Source organism: Eublepharis macularius, chromosome 9 (genome assembly GCF_028583425.1).
Source record: "Eublepharis macularius isolate TG4126 chromosome 9, MPM_Emac_v1.0, whole genome shotgun sequence".
Classification (NCBI taxonomy): Eukaryota; Metazoa; Chordata; class Lepidosauria; order Squamata; family Eublepharidae; genus Eublepharis; species Eublepharis macularius.
In genome coordinates, this window is record NC_072798.1 from 36,938,700 (window position 1) to 36,966,196 (window position 27,497).

General features: G+C 41.6%; 1 protein-coding gene across 1 annotated transcript; it reads right to left on the minus strand.

The window, feature by feature from the left end:
* Window positions 1-989: 989 nt before the first annotated feature.
* SOX10 (SRY-box transcription factor 10) lies at window positions 990-27,391 on the minus strand. Its single transcript, XM_054988574.1, has 4 exons — window positions 27,310-27,391; window positions 25,961-26,412; window positions 4,077-4,342; window positions 990-3,634 (listed from the first exon to the last, which is right to left on the minus strand). Exons 2-4 carry the CDS (start codon window positions 26,368-26,370, stop codon window positions 2,925-2,927), a joined length of 1,386 nt encoding a protein of 461 aa, XP_054844549.1. The 5' UTR covers window positions 26,371-26,412; window positions 27,310-27,391; the 3' UTR covers window positions 990-2,924.
* Window positions 27,392-27,497: the final 106 nt, after the last annotated feature.

Below are 27,497 nucleotides of genomic sequence, written 5' to 3' on the forward strand. Positions count from 1 at the left end.
GCTTTTGTGCTCAACAAGTAACTAAATTGTGGGATTCACTGCCAACAGATGTAGTGATGGGCAGAAGTTTAGATGGCTTTAAAAGGGAGTTAGACAGATTCATAGAGATCTATCAATGGCTGCTAGCCATGATGACTAAGGGGAACCTTCATTTACAGAGGCAGCCTGTGCTGGGAAGCAACATCAGGGGACGGCCTTGGCCTTTTGTCCGTTCCTTCAGGGCATTTGGTTGGCCACTGTATGAAACAGGATGCTAAACTAGAGAGACCGATGGTGTGGTCCAGCAGGGCTCTTCTTATGTTGTGTGCTTCTGGTACCTTCATATTCAGAGTAGGGTTGCCAACTGCCTGGAGGAGGAAAAATCTTGCTTCTTTAATAGCAGCTTAATGAAATGTTTGTAATTAGTGTATATTTTATGAGTGAATTCTCTTTTAAATCTATTAATGGTTTTAATTGTATGAATTAATTCTAATATGTTTTAAACTGTTGTAATGTAAATAATAAATAAATACTAGAATGTTATTTGTCATGTGATATTATTTACTTCCATGCCATGAAAAGCTTCCGCTCCCCATTTCTACATATTAAGCGTCTATGAAAGGGCATTGTTCTCCATGCTTTTTAGCAACTCTTTTTCAGATCCAATTAACTTGTCATATGCACAGGATGAACTACAAGTGATGGACTTCATCACCACCATGTCCTGCTTGTAAGCTTTACAGCAGCATATCACAGGCCATGGCTGGAATTGCAGACCACAGTCCAGTGAAAGATTGTGCCTGGAGAGCTTCACATGAGGACACGTTCATCCCCATTTAGAGAATTCCAGTGTTCGGGAAGGGTCCTTTCAACAATGGCACAGAAGAAATATGTGAGCAATAAGGAATGTGTGGAATAGAAATAGTTCATTGTTGCTTTCAGCGCTTTCTTCTGCGAATGAGTGAAAGAGGGCAAAAAAGAAATAGCATTTTGCATACATAGCTGAAACCTTTAAGTTTATTATTCCATACATTTTATGCAAAGTTAATTGGTGCTAGGACAACACAGGATTGTGGCACTGGGGACAAGGAAGGAGGGAATACGCTACTTGCATAAATAAGGGTGCGGAGCAGTTAATAGGTTGCATGCATACAAGGCAAACAGGCACACTACATGTTTTTTTCAAACACCATGGAGAAGAGAGAATCATCCACAGCTGAAAACTGAGACAAGCATATATAAACATAATATTAGGCAAGTTGGCCTCAGACATTTCAGTCCAAAGGGGTTGGGAAGAACAACCTTCAGTGTGTACTGTGGCCTGTTGTGGTCCCATCGTCATGCATTTGCATAGCACATGTTTCTCAGATGCTTTGTGATTCTTCCCTTTGTTTTCTAAGAAGTGGCTGGCTGTAAAGTGACATGCCTCTTTGAAGCCATGGGATAGGCAAGCCATACCTTCACACCAGGGAGGACAGCAAAGCTTGGTTTAGCTGGAGCAGTTGCCTCCAATATGAAAACTCAAAAGGAAACATGGTTTATTTGAATTTGAAAGGGCCCCGTTTTTTTTTTAAATTTCCATTCTATGTCAGATCCAACAATGTTCTCCTTTTTGTGACAATGGTTGAATTTAGCCACTAATGATTCTGAATATGGCAGCGGCAGCATCCGTACTGTTTGGCAAGGTGAGGCTGACCACTTTAGGCAGAAAATTTTGGGGTTCTGTTGAGAGAGCAGCAAGATGACAATTATTTTGTTCATTATATTTTTACTTCATAGAGAGTGCCATTTGAAATTTCAGCCTCAGGTGACAGTATGTTTCAAGTTGTTTACATCTGCTTAACACTGTAGTCGTACTCATAAGGATGCTCTCTGGGCATTTTTGTTCCATGCTTAAGCAAGTTGGAGGATCACACTGGTAGCTCTGGTTGCTAAAATCCTTCTGCCTTCCCGCACCCACTTACGTACAAAAATGCATGCTATCTCTCATTCACACTCACACTTTCTCGCTCTTTCATAAGCATGCCAGACAAAAAAAAAGCATTGGCTTTGGCAGGGTATCTTCTGAAGTATTAGGCAGCAAGCTGGGGGAGTTTAGAAGGAAGCCAGGAAATGTTGGAAACAAACTAGCAATACAAAATGTTCATAACAATGTAGGATTCCGTCCCCTTTGCTTTTTATGGTCCAGGGGACCAACATGTAGTACACACGCACTTATATGCTGTGATGCAAAGGTGGCCAGAGCATATAATGTAGTTCCTGAGTCCAATGTACTGTCTAGTAAAGTCTCAAGAGAGCCAAGCAGCAGAGAAGTGGTGGGATGGATAAGGGAAGGTGGAATGCAGGCGCCAAAAATCAACAGGAAAAGCAAGCACAGGTTGGTCTTCCAATGGGGAACAAGATTCATGCACGTGCAACTCTGAAGCAGGAATGCCCTAGAGCACCATCTGCATCAGCTGCACCACCCTACTTCTCCTCCTGTAACATATCCGCCACGGTGGCTGATGAGCCACGCTTCACCCACAGTGAGTGGTAAAGTTATGGCCATTGTTTTCTTTCTAAACCATCAGTCTGATGGTCTGGGCTGGGCAACTTAAGGGAAAGGAAGGGAAAGGAGGAGATTATTAATTTTTTAAAAAATACTTGGTCTGCCCAACACAAACCCACCATGACTAGTTGCTCCATGCCTAGAATTGTCCTCATCTAGAAGGCCTATGGAATCTTGGAAGCCAATCAGGAATTTGGAGAATTGGGGTGCGTGGGTGGGGGACCTTCCTCTAGCCAGGTGAGCCATCAATAACTGAGGTCAAGATAGACACGCCCGGATATTCAGTGGGTTCTGGCGACTGGATTACACTGAATGGCCTCGGAACTCGGAGGCTCATCTTCTGGGGCTGATTCTTCGGACCCTTTCCGCTGCTGCTTTGGTCACCATTCCCCATTCCCTAGGGTCTTGAGAGGGTCGTATACACAGGCTGTTCCCAGTGTGTGGGACTATGGGATTGTGGCACTGAGGGTGCCGGGTCAGAGATGGCAGTGTACAGGGGACGTTGGGAGGGCCCCATATATGAGAAGGCTGAATAGAGGCCAGAAGCCTGACTGGAGTGGCTATAGTAGGGTCCTGAGGGCTGGTGGTCAGGGTAGTCAAACTGTGGTCTGGATATAGAAGGGAAAGCTGAGCCATAGTGGGGCAGACTGAGGGATGTGTATGCTATCTGGGAAGTGGAGGGCTGATCAGTGTAATGGCCCCCTGGAGCAGAACCCTCTGTTTTCACTTGGGCCTTGGAGTCTACCACTGATGAGGTGGTGGCAGACAAGGAGACTCCATGTTGTTTGGAGATCCAGGCAGAGTGTCCGCTGGCTGCAGCCAGGGCACTGCCAAGGCCATAACCAGCAGCTGCAGCATAGCCTCCAACATGGCCTGGGTGAGCAGCGTGTCCATTCGGTGGCAGGTACTGGTCAAACTCGTTGACATCAAAGGGCTCCATGTTGGACATCACTTCATGGCTGATCTCCCCAATATCCACATTGCCAAAGTCGATGTGAGGCTTTCCTCCTTCCCCCAAAGAACGCCCTTCTCGTTTGGAGTCAGCCTTACCCGACTGCAGTTCTGTCTTTGGAGTAGTTGGTGGAGTAGGGGGTCCATGGCTCTGACCTGTGATGTGAAATCCATACGGAATGAAAAATGTTGAAAAAGATGTGAATTACCAGTTCACTATATATACAGTTTGGGGGAGAGGGGTGTGAAAAAGTCTAATAACAACCAAATACTTTGATCAACTTTTTTCCTCTCAGTGCTCATGACCTAATAGAGTAATGTCTGCATAGAACCTCCAATGAAGAGGTAAAAAGGAAAGAGGGTAGCCAGCGAAAAACCAAGATGGCGGCTGGTTTGTAATACATTCTTTGGACTTTAGCTAAGGAGTTATGTTGATTATGTTATCAAACTCACCAATCCAATTCCTAAATCCTGCGTTGAGCCAGGCAAAGAAACTGGCTTTCATGTTACTGGCCTTTTACATTAATACAACTGCTGACAGACAGTTGGAATGAATAACTTTGGATGGCTAAGGGTCTAACTGTTGGCTAAGACTAACCTGAAGAGTGTTCGGGATGTCCGTCAGACAGGGGAGACCCTTCCCCAGCATGCCTGTGGTCCATGTGGGCATTCTTATAGTGGGCCTGGATAGCAGCAGCCCCACCAGCTTCTCCTTCAGTTTGGCCATCATTTTCACCCTGGGCGGCCTTGCCATTTTTCCGCCGACGTGGCTGGTACTTGTAATCAGGGTGGTCTTTCTTGTGCTGCATCCGCAGTCGCTCTGCCTCTTCAATGAAGGGTCGCTTGTCACTTTCATTCAGCAGCCTGCCAGAGAGAGGTGGGGGCAGAAGAGGGGGGATAAGTTTGTTAAAATTAGGACCACAAAGTAACGCTCAAGGTTGTGTTAACATATAAACCCACCAAAGATCCTCTCATATCAGCATAGCAGGAAATTTCTGGCCGCAGCACTTTAAGAGGTTTTACAGTGGCTCAGCAAAGTTCTTCAGGCCAATTTATGAGACTACTAGGCATGTGATCTGCTGTCTCTTTTTTTTTTGGAACCTAGATAGTATTCTGTTGTCGGCTAATCAGCCATCTGACCCATTTGTCAGCCATCTGACCCAGTTTTATCTTTAATACACCAGAAGCCAGCTATATACAAAATTATTGTGACTGTGGTTCCCCACCCCCACATAGTTCTGTGGTACTTTTTTCCTACTCGGGTTTCAAGGAGTTTGATGTGGTCTCTGGAGTTCTATAGCGTTATGTGGCATATTCTGTGGCCATGTTTTATGTCTTTAACTTTGCTCTGCATAGCTTAAGTGCTGAGTAATTTGGAACGTCCCTTTAATCAACCCAAATGTAGCATAAATCTTTAGGATTTTTCTGGCCTCAATCTCTACTCTATTTAACAGGTTCTGCTTTATAAGGCGCTATTTAACACATACTGTTTGTGAGGGACATAATTAAAAGCACAACATGGCCTTGTGAAACTGTGGATGAAAGGCAGTATAGAAATGTAAGGTTACTCCTGTAGCACTAACAGTTTTCTTCAGTTAAGCCAGGATTTCTCTGCCCATCACATTAAGAGAGGGACTGGACAAAATCCCAAAACTTTTCACTAGTTTGTTGTTGCTCTTGCTGTTTTTTATAAAAGATATTCTTTTATCATTCTGTGTCAGGGACTGCCAACTGGCAGCTCGTGGGCCAAACCTCTAGGCCCTGAAGGCATTTTTATTTTCCCCTTGGCAACACTACTAAATTTCAGTTAAGTTATGGTAAGAGTCTCTGTTTTCAAAAGTTGTAAGAGATGGTTGTATACTTTTAATACGAGATGTCTTTATACATTCCTTACGTAGTACCTGGCCAGCCCTGAGCACATATGGCTGCAATCCTAAGGACATTTCCCTGGGAGTTAGCACCATTGAATAACATGGGGCTTACTTCTGAGCAGACCTGATTAGGGTGGCACTGTAAGTGTTGTGACTTGTAAAGTACTTAACTGCTAGTGTTGTTGATGTCACTAGGCTTGATGGATCCATGATGAAGCAGGCCAGGTTGTAGGGGAAAATACATTTCTGACCCCTAGATTTGTCTGCAGAACTGCAATGGTTCCTGAGCATATCCCTCCTCTATAATTTCAGGCAGAAAAGACTCCTAGAGTGAGGGTTGTCGGAGGTTGCCAACTTGCCATTCGCCTATATTTTCCAGAGACGCCATCAAATTTTGCATCCTCATCATCCATTTCAGGTTGATTTTTTTTCTCCTTCCCTATGTGAATCAAAATCCATGAAGTCATTTTCATTTTGTTTTCATGCTCTTTGTTTGAACCAATTTTCCCCACTAAATATATGTCATGTTAGTTTTGCAATGCATATAAATGGGGTCCAAAGTAAAAATGGCTAGAATACCAGCAACAAAAATGGGACCCATGACAACACATAAAAATAAAACAAAGTTTGAAAGTGTATATTGGCCCTTTTCACACTGCTTACCTGCTGCTGCAACGATGTGAAATATTGCACAAAAACCACAGAACATCGTGCTTTCTCGCACGAGATTTGCATGACGTCGTGCAAATCTCGCACGAGAAAATGCGAAGTTCCGCGGTTTTTGCGCGATATTTCGCGTTGTTGTGGCAGCAGGTAAGCAGTGATACATCCCTAGTATTACCTAGATTTCAAGCTCTTCACCTAATGTCCAGCAAGCACACCGTCTTGCCCAGATTGTAAGTTTTCTTTTTTTTAGTTCTTGCTATCATTTTTAGTTCTTCTGTCCAAAGACGCGGTAAGCATTCGGACTGATAGAAAAGAGCTCTTCTATTTCTAGGGTTACCAACTCCATGTTGTGAAATTCCTGGAGATGTGGGGGATGGGATTTGCGGGGGGGGGGGGGGAGGACTCAACAGGATGGAATGCCACAATCCAGAACAGCCACATTCTCCAGGGGAACTGATCTCTGCCACCTAGAGGTCAGTTGAAATTCCTGCAGACCTCCAGGTTCTCCATGGAGGCTGGCAACTCTATTTCCCATAGGAGCCTATGAAAGGGAAGAAGTGAGATTTTTCCACTTCCTTTTGCTTACCAATATAGCAATAGATTTGTCATCACTGATTAGAATCTGAGACCCGATCCCACATGTGCTACCTGAAATGTAAGGTCCAGCCACCTACCCTTGCAGCTGTTCTATCATAACTATGGAAGAAGATCTGTATAGTAAATCCGTGTTTTATGAAATGGCTTTCCATGCCTCCTTGGCAGTTTTTAGCTTGCTAAATACATTGTGTGGTGGAAAAAAGACTGGTTGTCTTGGTACAACAAAAACTGTCAAAGACATACGGGGATACAGGGATCCACTTTCTCCCAAATGGCTTACCGTGTGGGATATGCACACATTTGCATTTCAATGTACTATTGCTGCTGTTCACACCACTTGAGCCTTAAGAAGCCAGAAAGCAAGAGAAATATTGCCAATGACAGCAGTGCAATGTCTCAGGGAACTTAGTTATACTTCTAAATGAAGCCTCCAAGGAAGGATTAAATGTTGGTCAGGTTCTGATCCCTGGAATCTATTTTGAACAGCAGAATAGTGCTTTGGAACATGTGAGTTTGAAATTATTAGGGCTGCATGCTCCAGTTGGGTTAGTCAGTTGATTTAACTGGTAGGATCCAATTTTAACTGGTGAGACTGCAAGTTAATGGTGTACTTGTTCAATGTCCAAACTATCCCTAGATGATAATGATGGAAACTGTCCCTGGTAATTCTCTGTCTTTATTTTGCTTCTATTTTTTTCCTTTTGGGATTGCCTTGTTACATGTTTTAGCATAAGTTTTTAGAACTATCTTCAGGGTTCAGCTCTCTCTGTAGGATTACTGGTATGGGGGAATAAATACATCGACTCTAGTACTGATGCACATGGATGAACACTAAGGCGCCATGCGATGCACAGTCTGCCATTTCACGCATTGCAGCTGCTAAGATATATTTTAATATCTCACATAGAACATATTTATTTATTTACGTTATTTATAGTCCGCCTTTCTCATTGAGACTCAAGGCCGATTACACAGTGTGGGTCAGTACAGTCAATTTCAAAAACATTTCATAGGTATATGTAAATTTGCAAATATTTAAAAACCTGCAGAAATCCAATACAAAGTTGAAGAAATGCTGAAACAGAGCATAAGTGATACTAAGATAAACATATTAAACAATATAGGATCTACCTAGTAGGAACATACTTACAGCAACAGTAGTAAAGTCTACAGTCACTCCCTGTCCCTTTACTGATGTATCTCTTTGAGACAGCTTCCTTATATTACAGCCCTCTTGAATAATTCAGTTTTGCATGGTTTTTGGAAAGCCAGGAGAGTGGGAACTTTCCTAACCTCTTCAGGCAAGCCATTCCATAAAGGGGGGGGGCACTACAGAGAATGTACATGTACAGACAGCTGTTGATTTTGTCCATGTGCTGGGTGGGACCTGCAGAAACCCTGTTCAGTTCTATAAAGCGTCATCAAGTCTCTGCTGACTTATGGTGACCTCATTGGCAAGAGACGTTCAGAGGTGATTTGCCATTGCCTGCCTCTGCATAGCAACCCTGGTCTTCCTTGGTAGTCTTCCAGCCAAATAATAATGGGCCGACCCTGCATAGCTCCGAAGATCGGATGAGATCTTAGCCTGGTGCATCCAGATTAGGGTGTGCTTTTCTAGTATACATTTAACTAAATGAGCAACTACTCAGCTTTTAAACTGATGAAAGACAGACAACTGCAGAGTAAATGAATCTAGAAGGTTACATTCAGCAATGAATGGGGTGTCAGCCAGTAATCCTTGGCATGAGAATTGGGGTTATTGCAAGTGTGGCTCTATTTTTAACTGTGAAATGTTGAAGGGTATAATTTGCTTGTTGGAATGAAAAAGAAAAAGGTAAAAAATAGAGTGGTAGCTTTGGTTTATTAAATTTATTTCATGTTACATGTCAGTGTCTCAAAAAGGCATCTAAATTTAGGCATTGGTGACATGAAGATTTATTTATATTTATTAGACCAACAAAGAGCAGATGCTTAATCAACTAAAAATTCTTTAAATGGACTGCAATCTTTCTCCAAACAAAAGACTTCTATCCAGGCTTGAACTCTGGAAGTGCTCTATCTTTATTCATAGAATCAAACAGAAAAGCAAACCACAGGCATTAGGGCCTGGGGAAGTGGAAAGTCATTGCTGTATCTCTTGCACTCAGTTCCCCAAGAGTCTAAAACCTCTCGGGCTATTTTATAATGACTGGAGTACATTTCCTTCCCCACTAGACTTTTTTTCTTCCCTTGTCTACCACATCCATCAATTTATCTGAGAGAAATCTGAGTTTCACCCATTATGGAGATAAAGATCATTTAAGATAACATTTTTAACTCAGGGAGATTACACATGTACCTACAAGGAACTAGTACTCCTTTTCTCTGGTGAGTCCAGGTTCTCCTTGCCTTTCTCCTGGAATGTACTTGTGTCAAACACTGAGGGTGGAAATACATGTTACTGAGTACCTAGGGACACTCATGTGAACCTCATTTCATGTGTCCCCCCTCCAACTTTCCATGCACTTACTCACATAGTCACACTTCAATTTGCTCCAGGTGAATACATTCATGCATTCAATATCAGTTCCTACTCTACTGCTAAAAGTATCCCAGTTTCCCCCACCCACTTAATTGAAATGCAGATCTTGATACTTTCTCACACCTTAAAGAAATGCAAATTGGCAAGTCAAAGGAGCCTACAGTACTTGTTCTCTCAGTGTCTGCCCTCCAGACACAATCATACAAAGGGAGCTCCCATGAAAGCAGCATGCACGTGTGCCAAGCAAGAACAGCCTGCATATGAATTGAGGACCACACATAAAATCCTGCACTTGAGCATCCCCAGAAAATTTGCAACGTGTATTTCCACTCTGGCTGTCAGTTTTACTCTTCCCTGTATTTCATGTTGGCTGCATGCCTTCTTTTTTAAAACATCAGTTGTATGCTTATGTGATCCAAACGAATGTACCACCTTGTAGTTTCTTTAAGTTGCAATGCTGCTCCAGGGAGAGAGGGAAGAGCTAGGACTGTGATGTCAAAGCCATCAAACCATCAGTGTTGTGCATAGCAAAGGTCTGCTTTCAACCCACAGAACTACAGCCGTGAACTCAGCCTTGGATAAAGAATAAGTAATTCTAATGATGTTTGAGTCCATTTGCTCCTTAGATTTCCAGGGGATGAGCTTTCGCAAGTGAAGGGAGATTTGACTCTCGAAAGCTCATATCCTGTAGTTGGTCTCTAAGGTACAACTGGACTCAAATCTTGTTCTTCTACTGCATACAGGAGGATTAATACAGAATATGAACTGAAAGTATATGAACTGGAATACGTACCTTACTTTGGAGCATTGGGTACTTGGGGTACATATTGTATGTAAAATAGAAATTTGTTTAATAACAAATTACAGTGATAAATTAGATAATAGATTTGCTCAGCTTACACTTGTACTTTTTGAAAATTAAAAAACCATAAAAATATAAACGATCATAATATTGAGTTAAGTATCTTTAGGTCTCTCAGGACTTCTGTCCCCTTTGGTTGGCTCTTGTTTGGTCTCTAAGGTACAAATGGACTCAAATCTTGTTCTTCTACTGCAGACCAACGCAGCAACCCACCTGAAATTACCTAACAAGGTTGAGTATGGTTCCAGAGAGCAGTGACTCTTGAGGTGTTTTTTTTGGTATGTGTGTTTTGTTTGTTTTATCACATCTGTAATGACCCCAAGATATTCTAATTTAGACCATCAAATTTCATGTTCGTAATCAGCATAACTCTTGCAGCACCCAGACCGCTCTAGTATCCCCATGCTGACCCCATTCTGACTATTGTGTCAGCAGGTCTCCCTGTCTTTCAAGAGTGATGGGTTATAATTTCCTTCCTCAAAATATTCTCAAGACCCCCCAAATGCAGTTTCAACATTCCACATACAGCTAGAACCAGAAATTTGAAATTTATTGTTTCCTGACACAGCTATAATTTGGCAAGCCAATTTTTCATTTGAGCTAGAGAGCTATGAATATGGGTTTAAGTGCTGAGAGGGCATACCAGGAGACTCAACTGAAGGAACTTCACTGAATCTACACAAACTTTGGAGGTTCTTGTAAACTAATTGTTCAGAGTGTTCAAAGCCAGAAAGCAAGACAGTTCAGGATGAAGAGAAAATAGAGGTTAAATCCAGGAGTTCTAGAAATATGCATTCCATAGCAAAAAGCGTATCTAAATGTTTTTTATTCTCACAGTCACTATAGATCATCTGCACTGCAGCCTGCTGTAGTTTAGGCCTGAGAGGACCAGTGCCATATAACTTCATTCCGCTATCATTTTAATCCAGATTAAAACCACTGAATTCAAACTGGCTTTCCTGTGTCTCGTTCTCCAACACTCCACCCCCACCCCATATCACACACAAGTGTTCCTGGAAACCTTATTGTGAATTGCTCCAAGTTGGTTCTTCATTGGGACTGCAAGGGCATGTATATTCTTACCCAACTATTTCCCAATTCTTTCCTAAAACTGGGAAACCTAGACTGAAATGCAGATGTTTCCAGAGCAGATCAGCGTTTTGTAGAATTCCTGGTGTTTTTGTTTTGTGTCTTGTTGCTGAACCAGGTGAAAAAAAGTCACTCAGGGAATTGAACCTTTTAATCTGAACTGTATTGAGACTGTTCTGTAGAGAGCTGGTTCCTCCAAACTGGCACTTCCAGACTGGCTAGTGGGCATATTCAGAAAACCAAACGCATGGTCTAATGACTACATTTAAGCAGAGTTACTCCAGTCTAAGCTCATTGAATTTCACTGTTACTGCATTTATATATGTCTAACTTACTGCTGACTCCAGGATACGACAAGCTTCCATTGGCACCTCTGCTGTAGGTTGCATGTACCTACTATGCAGCTTTATGGACATGTAAATGACAGGAGGGAACATGCAACAGAAACAATAGATCTCATTATTCTCATAGAAATCCCTGCCAGAGTTGAACCACAGCATACCTGCTGCCTCAATCTTCTTTGAACATACTATATCCAAGACCATCACACACGCACACTCACCCCTCCCACCTCCTCAGTACTTCTCCAACCCTATACTTGTCTTCTTCTTTGATGCCTCCCTGCTTCCCTTTGTTCTTAACAGGGATCAGGATTTCAAATCAGCTTTAGCAAAGTGAAACCGGTATGAGCAGGCAGAGGCCAGGAGATTTGAAGGATTTAGATTTCACTGTTTCCTGCCTTTGCACCCCCCACCCCCCAACAATTCATGACCTTTCATGCAAAGGCATTTTTGCATGGGCACAGAAAAGAACAAACCGGGAAGTGAAAGACAGCTTTAGCTGATCCTCCCTTTGCCCACCCGCCCACCACAATGCTGGAGTCAAAGTGGAAGATGAGGAAAGATGAAGGCTTTGTTAATTTTAGACTTTATTATTTCCCACAACTATCTAGTGTAATGGATATGCCCATGGTTGACTGCGTGCAAGTGATACAGCTGAGTTGTGGCACAGTCAGCGCTCTTCACTCACACACTGGTGTCAGCTGCAGATGAGTCAGTGTGGTACAAGGGACATGGTCATCCTCTTAGGTCCGGAAAAGAGCGATGGGGAGAATTTCAAAAGGTGTGGGTGAAAGATCACACGCATGTATGCCTGCATGCAAGTTTAGAAGTTGTAGGCATAACAGCTCTCTTCCAGGGAAATCTGGAGAAAGATTCTGCTTTCATCCACAGACAAGGATTCTATCATCTAAGAGCAGGACCACAAGTGACGCCTGACACAGGTTGGACACTTGCCAGCTTCCCTCAAGTTTTGATGGGAAATGTAGGCAGCTTGGCGGAATGTTGGACAAGTGACAGTTGAAAAGTCCATTGGACAGCAGTCAGAGAGTCAAGCTGCAAGACCAGGATGCCTACATTTCCCATCAAAACTTGAGGGAAGCTGACAAGTGTCCAACCTGTGTCAGGCGTCACTTGTGGTCCCGCTCTTATAGGCAGCTTTTGATGGCTCCCATTCCACTAACCATTCTTTATTTATGGTCATTTGACCAATCATGTAACACTATTGCACTAAAAAGAAAATTCAAAACATAGAACAGAACAAATAAAACTATTTGGAGTTAAGATCTAGTTACAGTACAATATGATTTCTGAGACCAGTCCAGAATATCACCAAACAATATCTGGCTAGGTAATCTTGGCATTCTTATCAGACAGAAGGTAATGAAGTCTAGCTTTTTCAGTGAGACCAGACATTTTACTGGCTCCCATTCTGTAATGTCCCCACCTAGGAATCAAATCCGAGACAAACCAGCTAATCTGTGTCCACCTTCATCAAAACAGGATCTTTCATGACCAAACATTCTAAAGAGATTATCTCATATCTTGCATGTTTGGTTGTGCCATAAGCAGAATGCAGAAGTGAGTTCAGAGGCACCAGAAGACACACTCAGACGATTAGCATGAGATGTCTATAGGTCTTTAAGGTACAGACAGTTTCTAAAAAGGTAGTGCTGCAATCAAGTGTGCCTGCCATTTCCCAGATGTGTTGAGGCTGTCTGTGGGTAGAATACATAAATTATGGGGAAGGGTTCTATTCAAGGGCAGTCATTTCTTTATGATTTTGTGTATTCCCAGTCTAGGTCTCAAGGCCAGTTCCAAGTTATTTTTTGGGGGGCGGCTCTGAGTAGAGAGTGCTCAGAGCCCCCCATGCCTACAGCTAGGCTCCCTCTCTCGCCCTCTCACACATGTGCCCCCACCTGCCTGCGTGTCCTTCTTTTGCCCACTTGCAAGCTCTCCTACCACCTGCAGTCATGGCTGCCCACAGTGCCTGCACACCCTTTCCCCAATGGTGCTGCGGTGGGTGCATCTAGGAGTGCCACTGCCATTGCCACCAGGAACACTGGTGCTTTGTGCACCACACACAGGCCCTTCTCCAACAGCATTAGGAAGCATATGCAGCTAGGAGCAGAGGTGACTGACGAAGCCCTCGCAAGCAGGCAGTGTAAGCGCAAGCATCAGAGGAGATACAGGGGTAGGGAGTCAGTAGCGGTGGGTCCCACCTGAAGCCACAGGTCCTCCTGGCAGCTGCCCCACCTCCCCATGTGTTGACTCCAGCCTTGCTAGGACTGAGTTCAAACTGATATTTTGGAATGTAGAGCCAAGCTACAAGTGACGCCTTACACAGGTTGAACACTTGTCAGCTTCCCTCAAGTTTTGATGGGAAATGTAGGTGTCCTGGTCTTGCAGCTGTAATGGAGAGCCAAGCTGTAAAACCAGGACACCTACATTTCCCATCAAAACTTGAGGTAAGCTGACAAGTGTCCAACCTGTGTAAGGCGTCACTTGTAGCTTGGCTCTAAGCTTGACATTCAAAATAGTTCATTCATTTACATGACACTGGACTCTAAAGAAGAACATGTGTGCGTCCCCACAAAGAAGCACAAAACACTTCAGGTTGTAAGTTGTAGGAAGAGACTTCAGGAAACCTCCTTGGTCTTACTGCCATTACTTTTTATTTATTGTACAGTATGTTTGGGATAGATGAGTATAAACTATTGCCTCATGCAAATCACAAACCGATCCTCTCTGCCCTTACTGAAATATCAGAGCTGGAGGAAGCAATCCATAGATGGAGACTGTAGAACTCTAGAAAACTCTAGGAAACAGATGTTGCCACACATACCCACACAGCTATAGGGAATTTATGGGACATCAAACTACACTCTCACAAACCATCTTGTATGTCTTTTCTGTTTCTTTAATTTAATCAAAAGCCATCTCCAGGGAAATGCTTCAGGAGAGGAATGGTGAGGGTATGGTGGAGTGGAAGAGAATGAAGAGCTCTTCGGGCTTTCCCCTTGTGTCTGTTTTCCACTCAAAATTGTTGAATAGTGCAGTAAAATACTTGCCCAAGTATCACAGAAAAGATAAAAGGTGGCTTGGGCATACTTTGTGTTATTGGGTGAAAAAGCTCTGTGGGCATATCTACACAACAGGCATAATATGTTATAAACAGTAATCGTCTGTCTTCAGAGAATCCTGGGAACAGTCATTCTATTTATTTATTTATTTATTTTATTTATAGTCTGCCTTTCTCACAGAGCCTCAAGGCGGATCACACAGAATGAGATTAGTACAATCAGCATCAGGGACATTTCCATAAACAATGCCATAGGGTTAAATTTAAAGGGACTAGGGATCTCTAAAAAGGACTAGGGAAATATCAATATCCTCACCAAAATCTAATTCCCTGCATTCTTGTGGAAGCCATGGCATAAACTGATATATCATTTAAAACATTATATATTGTTTACTCAGCTAAAATGGTTCTTAAAGCTGCTTAAAATAAAATATTTTAAAATAAATAAACGAAACTAATTGAAGTATTATTAAAAACAACCACAATCTCTTAAAGCCAGGAGTTTGTGTGTTCTTCTTCAGCACAGCTAATTTATAATACAAAAATACACATTTGTAATGGAGACATGTCCAGAGCTAGCATCTCCCTGTAACTTGATTTCCATGGAAATTCCTAGACATTCACAGAGAATGTTGCTGATGCACTTTCACTCAACTCACATGTCTTCATAAGCTCATGTAATAATACTCTAATTAGTTTTTAATGTGCCACAGGACACTCCCGTTTGCACGCAAACTCTGCTTCATCAACAACTGCTCCTCCTCAGGGACCCCTTCTTGTGGTTAATTCTGGCTAGAACTTGTTATTGGATTACTTGTCCAGCAGATGGTGCTGTAGACACCAGCATCTAGGCCTCTTATTTCTCAGCAGAAAGCGTTTGGGTTCTGATGTTATACAAATACAGTTGTTGTTGTTGTTGCTTCCGAAAAGGAGAGGTCAGGCTACTGTTTATAATCTTTCACATAATGCACAAATGTGATGTGTGTACACATATGAAAGCTCTCACTGCTCTCTCAAATAAACTTCTTGATCCTGCCACAGCACTTAACTCCGTAGCTGACTTGTAGGGCTGCCAGCCTCCAGGTGGTGGGTTGGAGATCTCCCAGAATTACAACTCATCTCCAGGTGACAGAGATCAGCTCCCCTGGAGAAAATGGCTGCTTTGGAAGGTGGATTCTTTGGCATTATATTCTACTGATGTCCCTCTCGTTCCCCAAACCCCACCCTTTCCAGCCTAGGCTTGCCAGGTCTGGGTTAGGAAATTCCTGGAGATTTAGGAGGGTGGAGCCTGAAGAGGGTGGGGCTTGGGAGGGACTTCAGTGGGGTATAATGCCATACAGTGCATCACTCCAAAGCAGTGATTTTCTCAAGGGGAACTGATGTCTGTCACCTGGAGAACAGTTGTAATTCTGGGAGATCTCTAGCCACCACCAGGAGCCTGGCAACCCTATCTAAGCCAGCCCCCCCCCCCCCAATCTCCAGCAATTTCCCAACCTGGAGCTGGCAACCTTACAACTTGCTCCATGGACTCTCTCCACAGCTCTGTTTGCCTCAACCCTTCTAAAAATGGCGATTTTTTCCCAAGGCTTCTGCATATCCAAGGAGTTGAAGGGCCCAGAAGCCTATCCCAAGAGATTTTAGCAGAAACCCTGGGCCCGGCTATTTCGTCACATTCAGCCAAAGGCACTGGGTGCCATTTTGTAGGGAGGAGGGCATTGAGGAGCTTGCCTACATCAACTTGTCACTTAGGCTCCCTTCAAAAACATTCTAGGTTTTTTCTCTCAGCAAGCTTCCTTGACCCACCTTTACTCCGTCCCTACTGAGGTTGGCCAAAAAAGGCGTGGGAGGGGAATGAAATTGTTCACCAAGTTCCCATTCATACATACGCATTCATCACTTGTGGAACATCAAGTGACTGACGTGTTTGAATCAGCCAACACAGATTAATCACCACTGCCAGATCTTTCATATGACAATTAAAATTAAAACAACTGACATAGTTAGTCAGCACTGCAGTCATTGTTAAGTCACTAAATTATGAGACAGGAACTGGCAGGGGACGAAAGCATGTGAAAACCAGTGCCCAATTAAGGCCAAATTCATAGGTACCACTTAAAGTGCTACTGTCCTGCTGTTAGTATACACATGAAAAGCAAACATGTACATTTATCAAGTGACGGTCTGTGGTAGCTTTTTGTTTCCGGGTGCCTTATGCTGTAGTCAGTGATTAATTCCTTATGAGTTGATGAGGTAAAAAAATGACTTTCACCAGGCGCTACAAACCTTTAACTCTATCCCAAAGGTCAGATACAACTCCCAGTTACTACTCCGTGTATTATAGTATTGATCTCTGGCACTCAGAACTATTTATGGGACTGGGCCCTCTGTTAAATCAACCCCCAGTTGTTGCTTATGAAAAGTGATCTAACAGAAAGCCAACCTAATGAAAATTAAAGGTAACTCCCCAAATTCAATAATTATAGATTCTACTGAGACGTCAGTGACATCTTGAAGAGTGCTAATTTTCCAAATCCTTGACTTCTCCTAGCCAGGGCCCTAAATGCAGTAACACAAACCCAATAGTTCTTTCATATTAGTCCCTTTGCCACTTTTTGCTGCTAGAAGTAACACTGGATGAGCTCATATCACCAGGGTTTGCACTTACTCATATTTACGCCAACAGATTACATTGATAGTAAGCTGGTACTGGCAAGTGCTGGTAAGAAAGCAGCCCAAGTGGTAGCTCCCATTCTACTTTGAATCTCCTGCTTTGGTAATAAATGTGTTACCTTTGCCCCTGGGAGCAGCTACTTCTAACTTCTGTAATAACTTGGTTAGGGTAGCCTTTATCAAGAACAGCTAGGGTTGCCAGTCTCCAGGTGGTGGCTGGAGATCTCCCGGAATCACAACTGATCTCCAGGTGACAGAGATCAGCTCCCCTGGAGAAAATGGCTGCTTTGGAGGGTGGCCTCTAGGGCATTATGCCTCACTGGGGCCCCTCCCCAAACCTCGCCCCCTCCAGGCTCCACCTCCAAAATCTCCAGGAAGTTCCCAACCTAGACCTGGCAACCCTAAGAACAGCCCATAATATCTACAATATTCTCCTTTTTGTGGGATAGTTATTGGCAGCATGAAGTACAGGAAGCTGAAATAAATGGGAAGTAACTGAAGCAGTTAAGTACAGCATGCAACAAAAGCTGTTACCACCGCAGATATTAATTCAGAGGTGGTGTTTTTCTCACCACCACCATTATGACTAATCATTTTTTAAAAAGTAAGTCATACTAGTGAGAGATTCATGACTAGTTCATATAAATTTACCAGTGCTTTACATAGTGAATTGTTCATGGGTTGAATAATAAGGGACACCAAGTGCACTATACTCATTCTCTAATTTGTTTTCCTGTACTAACGGACCTGTCAGTGCTAGGACTAGTTACTTATTTCACCAGCATATGGAATTTTCATTGATACTTGATGTCCTATCCTTCCTATAAGCAACATTTCCAATTAAAGTCTTTCTGCAAACTCAGGAACAAAAACAAAGGGCAAACAGAAAGATTCCAACACATGTATGTAAATGCAACAACATAGACATGCATGCCATGTTTACACAAGGTATAGTCCCATAATATTCACATTGTTTTCTGAAGCTCATACAAGAAATTTCATGGACCTTATGTGACTGCACTCATGTCTGAATGCATACATGTCTGTCCCTGTATAGGAATGTGTGGTAAAATTCCTCATGCTTCAACTGCTCTGGTTTTAGAGCCAATGTGGTCTAGTGGCTGGGTTTGAACCTGCAAAACTTTGATTTAAATGTCAGCTCCAGCTCAAAACTATTTTGGAAATGGAAGGGCTATTTATTTTATTTACATAGCACCATCAGACTGTATGGTGCTTCTAGACAGGTTACTCTCTCATCTTATCTGTAAAATGGGAACATGAAAGATACATCTCACGGACTTTTGGTATAGTAGTTAAGAGTGGTGGGACTCTAATCTGGAGAGCCGGGTTTGATTCCCCACTCCTCCGCTTGAAGCCCGCTGGGTGACCTTAGGTCAGTCACAGCTCTTCCAGAGTTCTCTCAGCCCCACCCACCTCACAGAGTGATTGTTGCGGGGATAACAGTAACATACTTTGTACACCACTCTGAGTGGGTGTTAAGTTGCCCTGAAGGGCAGTATATAAATCAAATGTAATGATTATTATTATGAGGAAGGCAAGCATAACATGAACTATGTATATGATCAGCGCACCGAATCTTACATTAATAGCCCATTTGGTAATTGCAGGTCTCCCCCTTCCACAGATATCCACATATACTATTCAGGCTCAGATATTACTACACTGAATGTCACAAAGATTGCTATTGCCACAAGCAATGCTGTTTTATGTCTGTCTCTTTAGGATTTTATTTAAAAGTTTCCAAAGGGAAAAGGTTGAATTCAGGGAGAGGGCTAGGACTCCTACAGTTGACAATTTCCCCAGAACACTGTAAAAATGTCTTACTGCAGTGGTCAGCAGTAACAGCGCTAGATCTTGGAATGGAGGAACTTTGGAAAAGTAGCCCTTTTTAGATATCACCAACACTGGAAGATACTTGTACACACTGAAGAATTACAACCCCCCCCCCATTCCCCTTTTCTGGATTCTAGCTTTCAGAGCAGATAGTTGCAAAGGGGTTGCATGTCAGTAGAACAAAAGACATCCTGGCCCTGCAGGAAACATGAATTGCAGGATGGACTGGAAATACACAGGTTGCCTCATGAGAACTTCAAGGAGCCACCATGTCTGGGACAAGGGGCATCTGTTATGTGATTATACACAGTTTAGGGCATAGAGGCAATGTAGTTGTTGTTGTGGGAGACATTAGCTATGTTCTGTGGTAGTGTGAAGTTCTGGAATGTCTGTTTATCTAAGAGGACGTGGAAACATTCGTTGGTGGGTTTTAATTCCTCCAAGGAGGCCTTCAAGGAGACCATGTTCATACCTTTAAAATTAACACAGGTCGGAGTTTCTAATGAAATAATGTCATAGAACAGAAGGAGAAAGGCAGTTAAAATGTTATGGACAGTACCAGACCTTCTGTAGACCAAGAACAATGAAGCAAGGAACATTTATATTTATATTTTGGAAAAGCAGTTCAGCTTTTGATTTCAGCACATTGGCTTTTGCTGATACTTAAGTCTATTTAAATTGCTTTGGCTCTTTTTCAAATCTATTGTTTAGGTTAGAGTGTTTTTCTATGTCATATTAAATTGCTTATATTTCATTTTGTGATGTTATGTCATGTTAAATAGCTTGTGTTTTGTTTCAGCATTGTTTGCAGTTCTGTATCAGATTTCTGCTTGTTTTTTTCCAAATTGTTTTGTTTACTGAATGCCCCAGCCACTGATCTTATTGACTTACACTGTGTAATCTGCCTTGAGTCTCTGTGAGAAAGGCGGATTATAAATAATGCAAGCAAGCAAACAAATAAGATGCTTAAACCGTCTTATGCTTCTTTTGCAGTATGTTAATATCTGATTATTAACAACAAAGAGAGGCATGTGGAATACAAATGGACAGGCCAGGTTTAACTTTCCTATTTAAGCCTCGTGTTTGAAAATAACTTTAAATAATGTCTCTAGAAGACTTCAGTTGAACCTCCAACCCATGCAACTTAAAACCCATTTCAATTGTTGGCCTTTTACATAATTTTATTGCAGCCCCCCGTCTCTTGCTTCCTTCTGTCCCCAAAATATGTTTGTGGGGATGCTGATGTGACCCACTGTAGGAAGATTCACAGTCCACCAGTTTAAGAATACTAGTGCTCTAGCTCACTGTATGGTTTCTAGAATTTAATATTCTGCTTCCCACTGCAACAGGTCCAATGAAAAGAATTGCTATGGGAATGATCCACCAAGCATTATGTAGGTTTGTATAGGAATTCCGAACAAGCCTCACCGAAAGAAGAGGAAGTGGCAGACTATCGTACCTTGTGGAGAGGCATAATCTACCCATTTTGTCCCTCTCTGAGGGTCAAGGTCGAAAACGATCATAGAACCAAAGTAGTCGTTAAGGCCTCAAATATCACATAATCAGAGCTTCTATCTTATGCTGTATTTCAATTTAGAGGAGCAAAAAGGAGGGGAAGACTGCATTTTTACATAATGTTTATTTTGAAATATTTCTGCTGATTTTTTAAGTGTTGGCAGGAGAGATACTAAAAAAAATCTCAAGGAAAGCATGTACAGCCATGTTAGTGAGGAAACACACAAGGAACTCTCTGTTTGCAAAGGCAAAGCAAATAAAGGAGTAAATCAGGACTGGCCCATGTGGGCCGTCTTTCTGAGAGGCATAGGACACACTGGGAATAGCACTGGTCTAAATCCAGAATTGTGCAGCAGAACAAAGTTAGATAATAAATATCATTAAAACCACAAAGCTTAAAAGAAATTGAGTATCACCGTGATCTCTCCTTCAAGTCAACATTCAGTACCATTTAATAGAAGAAAGGACAAATCAATGTCCAGTTTGTCTCACTTTGTGTAGCATAATCAACATACTAGCCATAATAATAAAAACAGTGAGGATGACCAAAGTCTCTAAAACTTAGTAGAAAATAAAAATAATAATAAACTCAGCATCTCTGGGGAAAACAACAGTTTATTCCAGTAGCGCAAGAAGTGCTAGAGGCAATTCCAAAAAGACTAACTAAAGATCTAGGCAATATCAGCATACATAGGATAACAACCGGACAGTTGCAAAGAGCTGCGCTACTTGGAACATGTCACATATTAAGACAATACTGATTCCTAGATTCTTGGATAAAATCTGAGTCAGTGAGGGACCAAAATTTCCAGTCCAAATATCTACTGGACTGCGATATCATCATCATCATCATCATCATCATCATCATCCAGTTTCAACTATGGGTTGAATGAACTCAAAACTCAAGGCATTGTGATTACTTTCACCACTTCACATAGCAAATTCCTCAAGATAGTTTTAGAAGTCAAAAGCCATAATCTTATATTATTACTGAATGCATAGTTAGGCAACCATATAACTCTGCTTTCTTTCCCTTACTCTTCCAACAGAAATAGATGTATTTTAACAAAAAGACTTGTGGGCCATTTTAGAGGGAAATGCCTTGAAAGCTAACACCTTAAAGACAAAAAAAAATTATATTGTGCTTTCATCTGATAAAATGGGCTTTGGCTAAGGTGCCAACAACCTGGAGAAAAAAAATGTCCCATCCCTTTAACAGAAGCTTAATGTGTGGAAATGGGCAGTCCAAGCTTTTCAAGGTACAGAGATAAATAACATCACTTGATAATTAACATCCCATTAAGCCTTAGTTAATGGGACAGGACATTTCCCCCCACCCCCTCCTAGCTCTGGCCCACATGATAGCACATGCCACTATTCATTTGATCATTTTTAAACTCTTTTGCTGCTTTTGGCTGCAGCGACCCAAATCGTATATGCAGCATAAAGCATAGGAAGGTTGAAATGTGACTGTATGTTTACTTTCCTGTAGAACCATCAATCAATTCAGAAACCTGCTACATGTGCATTTAAAGCTGCCTTTCTGATTTTTGCTCATATACATCAACAGTTAGAAAGGGACTAAAATGCCTTAGGTGGCACATGTGGTCTAACGTGGTTATCCTTCTGAAATGTGTCAGATACGTGGTTTCTTGTTGATTTTGTTGTTTAACAAGTTATTCCATTTAGTATTTCTGAATCCTTATATTTTTGCAATGATTAAAAATTTGTTCTGGTTTCTTTTTTAAATAAATGTAAAATATGAGATGGTGTTTGATCAGAACTGTATAATGTACAATAAAGATATTGGCTAATATTCTACCAATCTACTCTTCCTGAAAAGACTTCCTCCAATTTAAGTCAAAAGAAGTTCTCTTAGGCCTGAAGAAAGGTTCAAATTTGGCTGGTAGGATACAGGCCATAGTTAGTCCCATTGCCATTCTCAATCTGTCCCGAACTTCTAATGTGTTAGTTGCAGACCTCGTAATTAAACATATGTAAATCCCATTGATATCAATTTGATTGAGGCATTGATTTTCTTATTGATTCATCAAACTTCATGCCCAAGAAAATGTATACTTAACACCAAATAGACACACTTGAGTTTTTGAATATGTATCTTGTGAAAAGACACGCTGGGCATAATTTGACAGGAACCAAGGAAATCAACATATATCAATATTTTTCATAAATATATAACAAAGATTAGTGTCAATTAGAAAAATTGCAGTTCTGATTGAATTAATCTGTAAATGTATGAACATTTAAAATTATTCCTAGTCTAAGAAGAAATTAAACCTAAGAAATAAAAACCAATCTTGAACCCACTTTTAAACTAGCTGAGTTATTAGTATTTCTGGCAACAGCAGATTTAGTGATTACTATATATGCATAAACAAACAAGTATAAAGTACTCTCTAGACTTCTTTGTTCTTGTAAAACATTTCATCCAACATAGCAGTACAGCATTATGAGAGTTACGCGGAAACATTTCACTCACTTCTCTGGATAGATTTAGAGAAACATAGGCTTCTGCAGAATGGATTAATCAGCACTGAGGTTTAGGAATCTCATTGCTAGCCTCTCACATTTCCCCATTTTAGTTCTCTGAGGAAGCCATTTTGTTTCAGTTGCCCTGAAGGCAGAAAAATTATGAGAAGCCGTTTGGTTTAATAAACAGCAATATAGTTGCTCATGGGCATTATTAAAACATAGGAAGAGCTCTACTGGAGCAGGTTAACGGCTATCTAATCCAGCACCCCATTTCTCACAGTGGCGGGCAATCAGATGCCCAGAAGGTCCTCAGCAAAGGCAAAGGGGCCAAAGCCTGCCCGTCCTATTCTTTCTCACAGAGAAATAATGGATTTAAACAAAGCCCTACAGTTGAACTTCTGTTTCTGCTTTAGAAAAGACCTCTAATGCCTTCTTGAGACCCAGCAAAGGGATTTCTTATCTGGCATGGCTGAAAACAGGGAAGTGAAAAGAATGGAGACCCAAACCCCTTTACCTGAAACTTATTTTCAATGTTAACAAATGGCGAAGAAAATGAGTCTGAAGTGGAGTGTGTCTCAAGTATGACTAAGGAAGCAGTGATGAAAGTACTGAAGCTATTTGTGGGGGGCAGGAGGGACAAGCCAGAAAAGAAGCTGATATCTTGGCCTTACATCACGTGGATACTATGTGGCTCCTCTCAGCAAAATTGCTCAGCAAAGCTGATCAGATGAATTAGGTTTCTGCTTATTACAGATCCCTTGAAGGAATGATGGCTTGGGTGTGGACAGGAGAAGGACTTGAGGGAACAACGAATACGGGGGGATTTTAGCCTGGATATCTCTTCTCATTCATTTATCCACCAAAGCCAAGACATATGATAAATTATAAGATGAAAAGTGCATCTTCCTTTTTGTGTAGATTTAATATTCAGGTTTTCCCATAAAAGTTGAAACACTAACTTTAATTCTGAGGATTCAGCTTCAAAAGCAAATAACTAATTTAAGCTTTGTTCAAGTTGGATTGGATTTTAGCCAAATTCAAATGGTAGCTTGCATTGGAAGCATCCAGGCATAGGGCATACATGATTAATTAGTTCAAAGTGTGCCCCATTGCATTTTAGACTTCACAGGATAGCCTTGCCGGTCTCGATTCTAAAGCAGTATCCAGTGTCCTGTTGCTTAAGGGTGGGGGCAGGATTGTGGCATCACACCACTGTCTCATCTGTTGTTTTTAAAAAAGGATGGATGATATGGGCTCCAATGTATGAGAGGGAAAGCAGTTAGCTTATAAAGTCAGGATTTGCATTGAAACTCAAATTATCTCATTGCCAGTATAAGAAGCCCCACATCAGATTCTGCAATGTCACACTTACTAGGATACCTGACATTTAAAAAGGGCTCTGAAATGAACAGAAGATTAGCTCTGTTAGTTCTATGTTTTGTCTTGGGACTAAAATCCTCTCTTTTCAGGCTCAGTGCTGCAGTTGTCTGTCATAATAAGTGACGTCAGAGGCATGATCCAATAGGTACCCATCATATTCTTATAACTGTTTTCAGGTCAGAATTTCAAACTGCAATTATGCCCTGCAAGCAAGAGGCAATAATTTCCTCAGAAGCAATATATCATGTATACTGGGTAACGTGACATCTTTGAAACAGAACTGCTTCTTTGAGGGAAAATGTCTAGATCCTCCATAACAGTTGAGCAACTATGAGTCAATGAATTAATAATCCAGAAAGACATTTGGAAATGTATACTAAATAAGCATGTGGGCATGAGTGAGGAATATCCCGTGTCTAAGTACTACTAGAGTTAACCCTGACTTGTTAATGTTATGTATGGAATAGCATAGCTCTGTAAACAGAAACCTCTGCAAGTAGGCACAATCTGTATGTAGCCAGAAGTAACATAATCACACAGAAAGAAAACGGCATGGTGACAAAGCAGGAGACCTTCTCTTCTCATTGCACCTTCTTATCTCTTTGTTAGCCTTTTCACAACTCTTATTTGGACCCTTATAATCCCTACCTTTTCTGCAGGCCAGTTCAAAATCTATATGACCTGTGCACAGGAAATCACCAGCTACTGATGTCTGTGGCTGGAGGGCATCAGAATAATCTTTAACGGGGAAAGGAGGGAGGCGGTTGCTGACCACCTTCTCTTTCTTGCCCCATCTGCCCAATCTCCTATCAGCAGCCTCTTCTGGCTTCAAGTCATGGGTTCAAATACATTTAAGGAAATCAAAATTAAAACAGGTTGAATACAGCGCCAGTTATTTTACCCCAACAGGCACATCCTCACAGGATTTAAAACTTCAAATGCTTCAAGCCAGAATATCCACAAATCATGAGACCAGTTTTAAATCATGATGAGCTGAAAAACTGGCTTTTTAAGAAGAATGATTTTGCGTATTTGCTGCTCAGTCTTTTAACAGTGAAAAGCCACATTTGTTTTCTTTCAGCCAGACAATCTGGCAAATTTATTTATTTGAATATAATTTGCCATGAGTTAGTTTATCATAAGACTGCTGATTTCAGACTTCATAAGTATCAGACTCTCGTGAGAGTCATCAGTTCAGCACAGTTCCAACAGACTGGCCACATAGTTTGATTAGGCAAGAATGAAGAAAGGATGCAACAGGTCAAGAGAGAAAGATGAATGATGTAGTGTCTGAAAGACTTGTAGGATTGCCATTAGGCCTTGGAGTTGAACAGCAGAGAACTGAAAATCAAACATGGACTGAATTTTATATTATCAGAAGGAAACTCCTAGGATTTATTCTCTGATTTGATTGATAGATACACCTGCTCTCCCATTACCTCTTTTTAGACCTCTTAACTCAATGGCACTTTGCCTTCACTTCATTTCTCTCCAACGTGCCCCAGTTTGCCCTCATCTTATGTGATTCCCTCATCCATTCTTACCTCCAGAGCTTTCCCAGCGTCTTACTGAGCTCTGCATTGTGGAGGTGAGGATACTGATCTGCCAGCTTCCTCCGGGCAGCCTGTGCCCACACCATGAAAGCATTCATGGGCCGTTTGACATGGGGCTTGCTCTTGCTGCTTCCATTGACCCGCACTGGCATGGGCACCAGGGTCCAGTCGTAGCCGCTCAATACCTGGCTCACTGCCTCCCGGATGCACACTGGGAACTTATCATCATCCACCTCTGAGTCCTGCTGCTCCTTCTTCACCTTCCCCATCTCACTGCTGTTGGGGTTGGTCAGGTGAGAACTGGTGTCCGATGCCATGGAAGGTCCTGGTGAGAGACAATGATGGTCTTCGGAACCCACAGGACTCATCTCCACCTCAGAAAGGTCTTGATCATCTGTCATTTTTCCCCTTTTGTTTTATTCCTCAGAAATCACGTCTTCAAACTGGAACCAATCAAAATTGTAAAAGTTAACACTAAAGGGAAAAAAATGCTCTGAATGTTCTAATAAACTCGCAAAAGACAACAGATACTCAAGGGAAAAAAACCCAAGTTTTGCTATATACACAGTTCATGAGAACCGAAAAAGATCAGATATGGGTACAGGAGATTTTAATTACCTGTAAGTTTTTAATATGTGCTATAAAGTTTCTCTAAGATCAGAACCTGAGTTTCAGTGAGCACACTGGCAATATACAAAGGCGGAGGAAGTTGTGGAGGAATCGAGGCCCCCAGAAAACAAACCCGCTCTCTAAATTTCTCTCTCCAAATATTCCTTAATTTTCTAATCTAAAATTGTTTTGAAATTGCAGTTAAGAATATCAGCAATGGGAGAAGAAATTGGTTATTGGTTATTAAACAGTCTAAACAAAAATGCCTTTAGCTTGAGTTAGAGGTAAATTTGAAGTGCGTCTTTAGCACATGGTGCCATTTGAAGCAGACTAGGTAAAAAGCATGGTGGAGTGGGATGGAAAGATTTTGGCTTCGTATTCTCTTCCCATTTCTCTTATTATCTGAACATTTTTTAAAAAATCATAGGTACATATAACTTCTAGAAAATTCAAGGCATTGACACATCATCATCTCTGACACTTCAAAGTCAGATATTACCCAATCTCAAGGAAGCAATGCTAAAAAATAAAGTTGACACCACCACCCTTTCCTTACCTTAACTTAAATTTAGCTTCAAAAGTTGGCTGCCTTTTAAATTTGTAATTATCATTTCAAAGCTAATTTGAAGAGAACAGCAGTAACTTTATGTAATGAAGAAACTGAAGGGGAAAGAATTTTTAGAAAGAGAAAAAGAGAGAGTAAGTTACCAAGTACAGGTAGAAAAACTTACGTCGACCGATCTGTCTGGCAAATCTTGAGAGAGCTGTAATTTGTATCCCAATAGCCCCTCTGTTCTCCTCTCACAAGTCTGGTGGCTTTCAGGAGCTCTGTGCTGAGGAAACTCTCAAACAAGTGCCATTGCTAGGGGGCGGCTTGGTTTTCCCTAATACCTTGGATGAATGTCTCTCTGACTGGCTT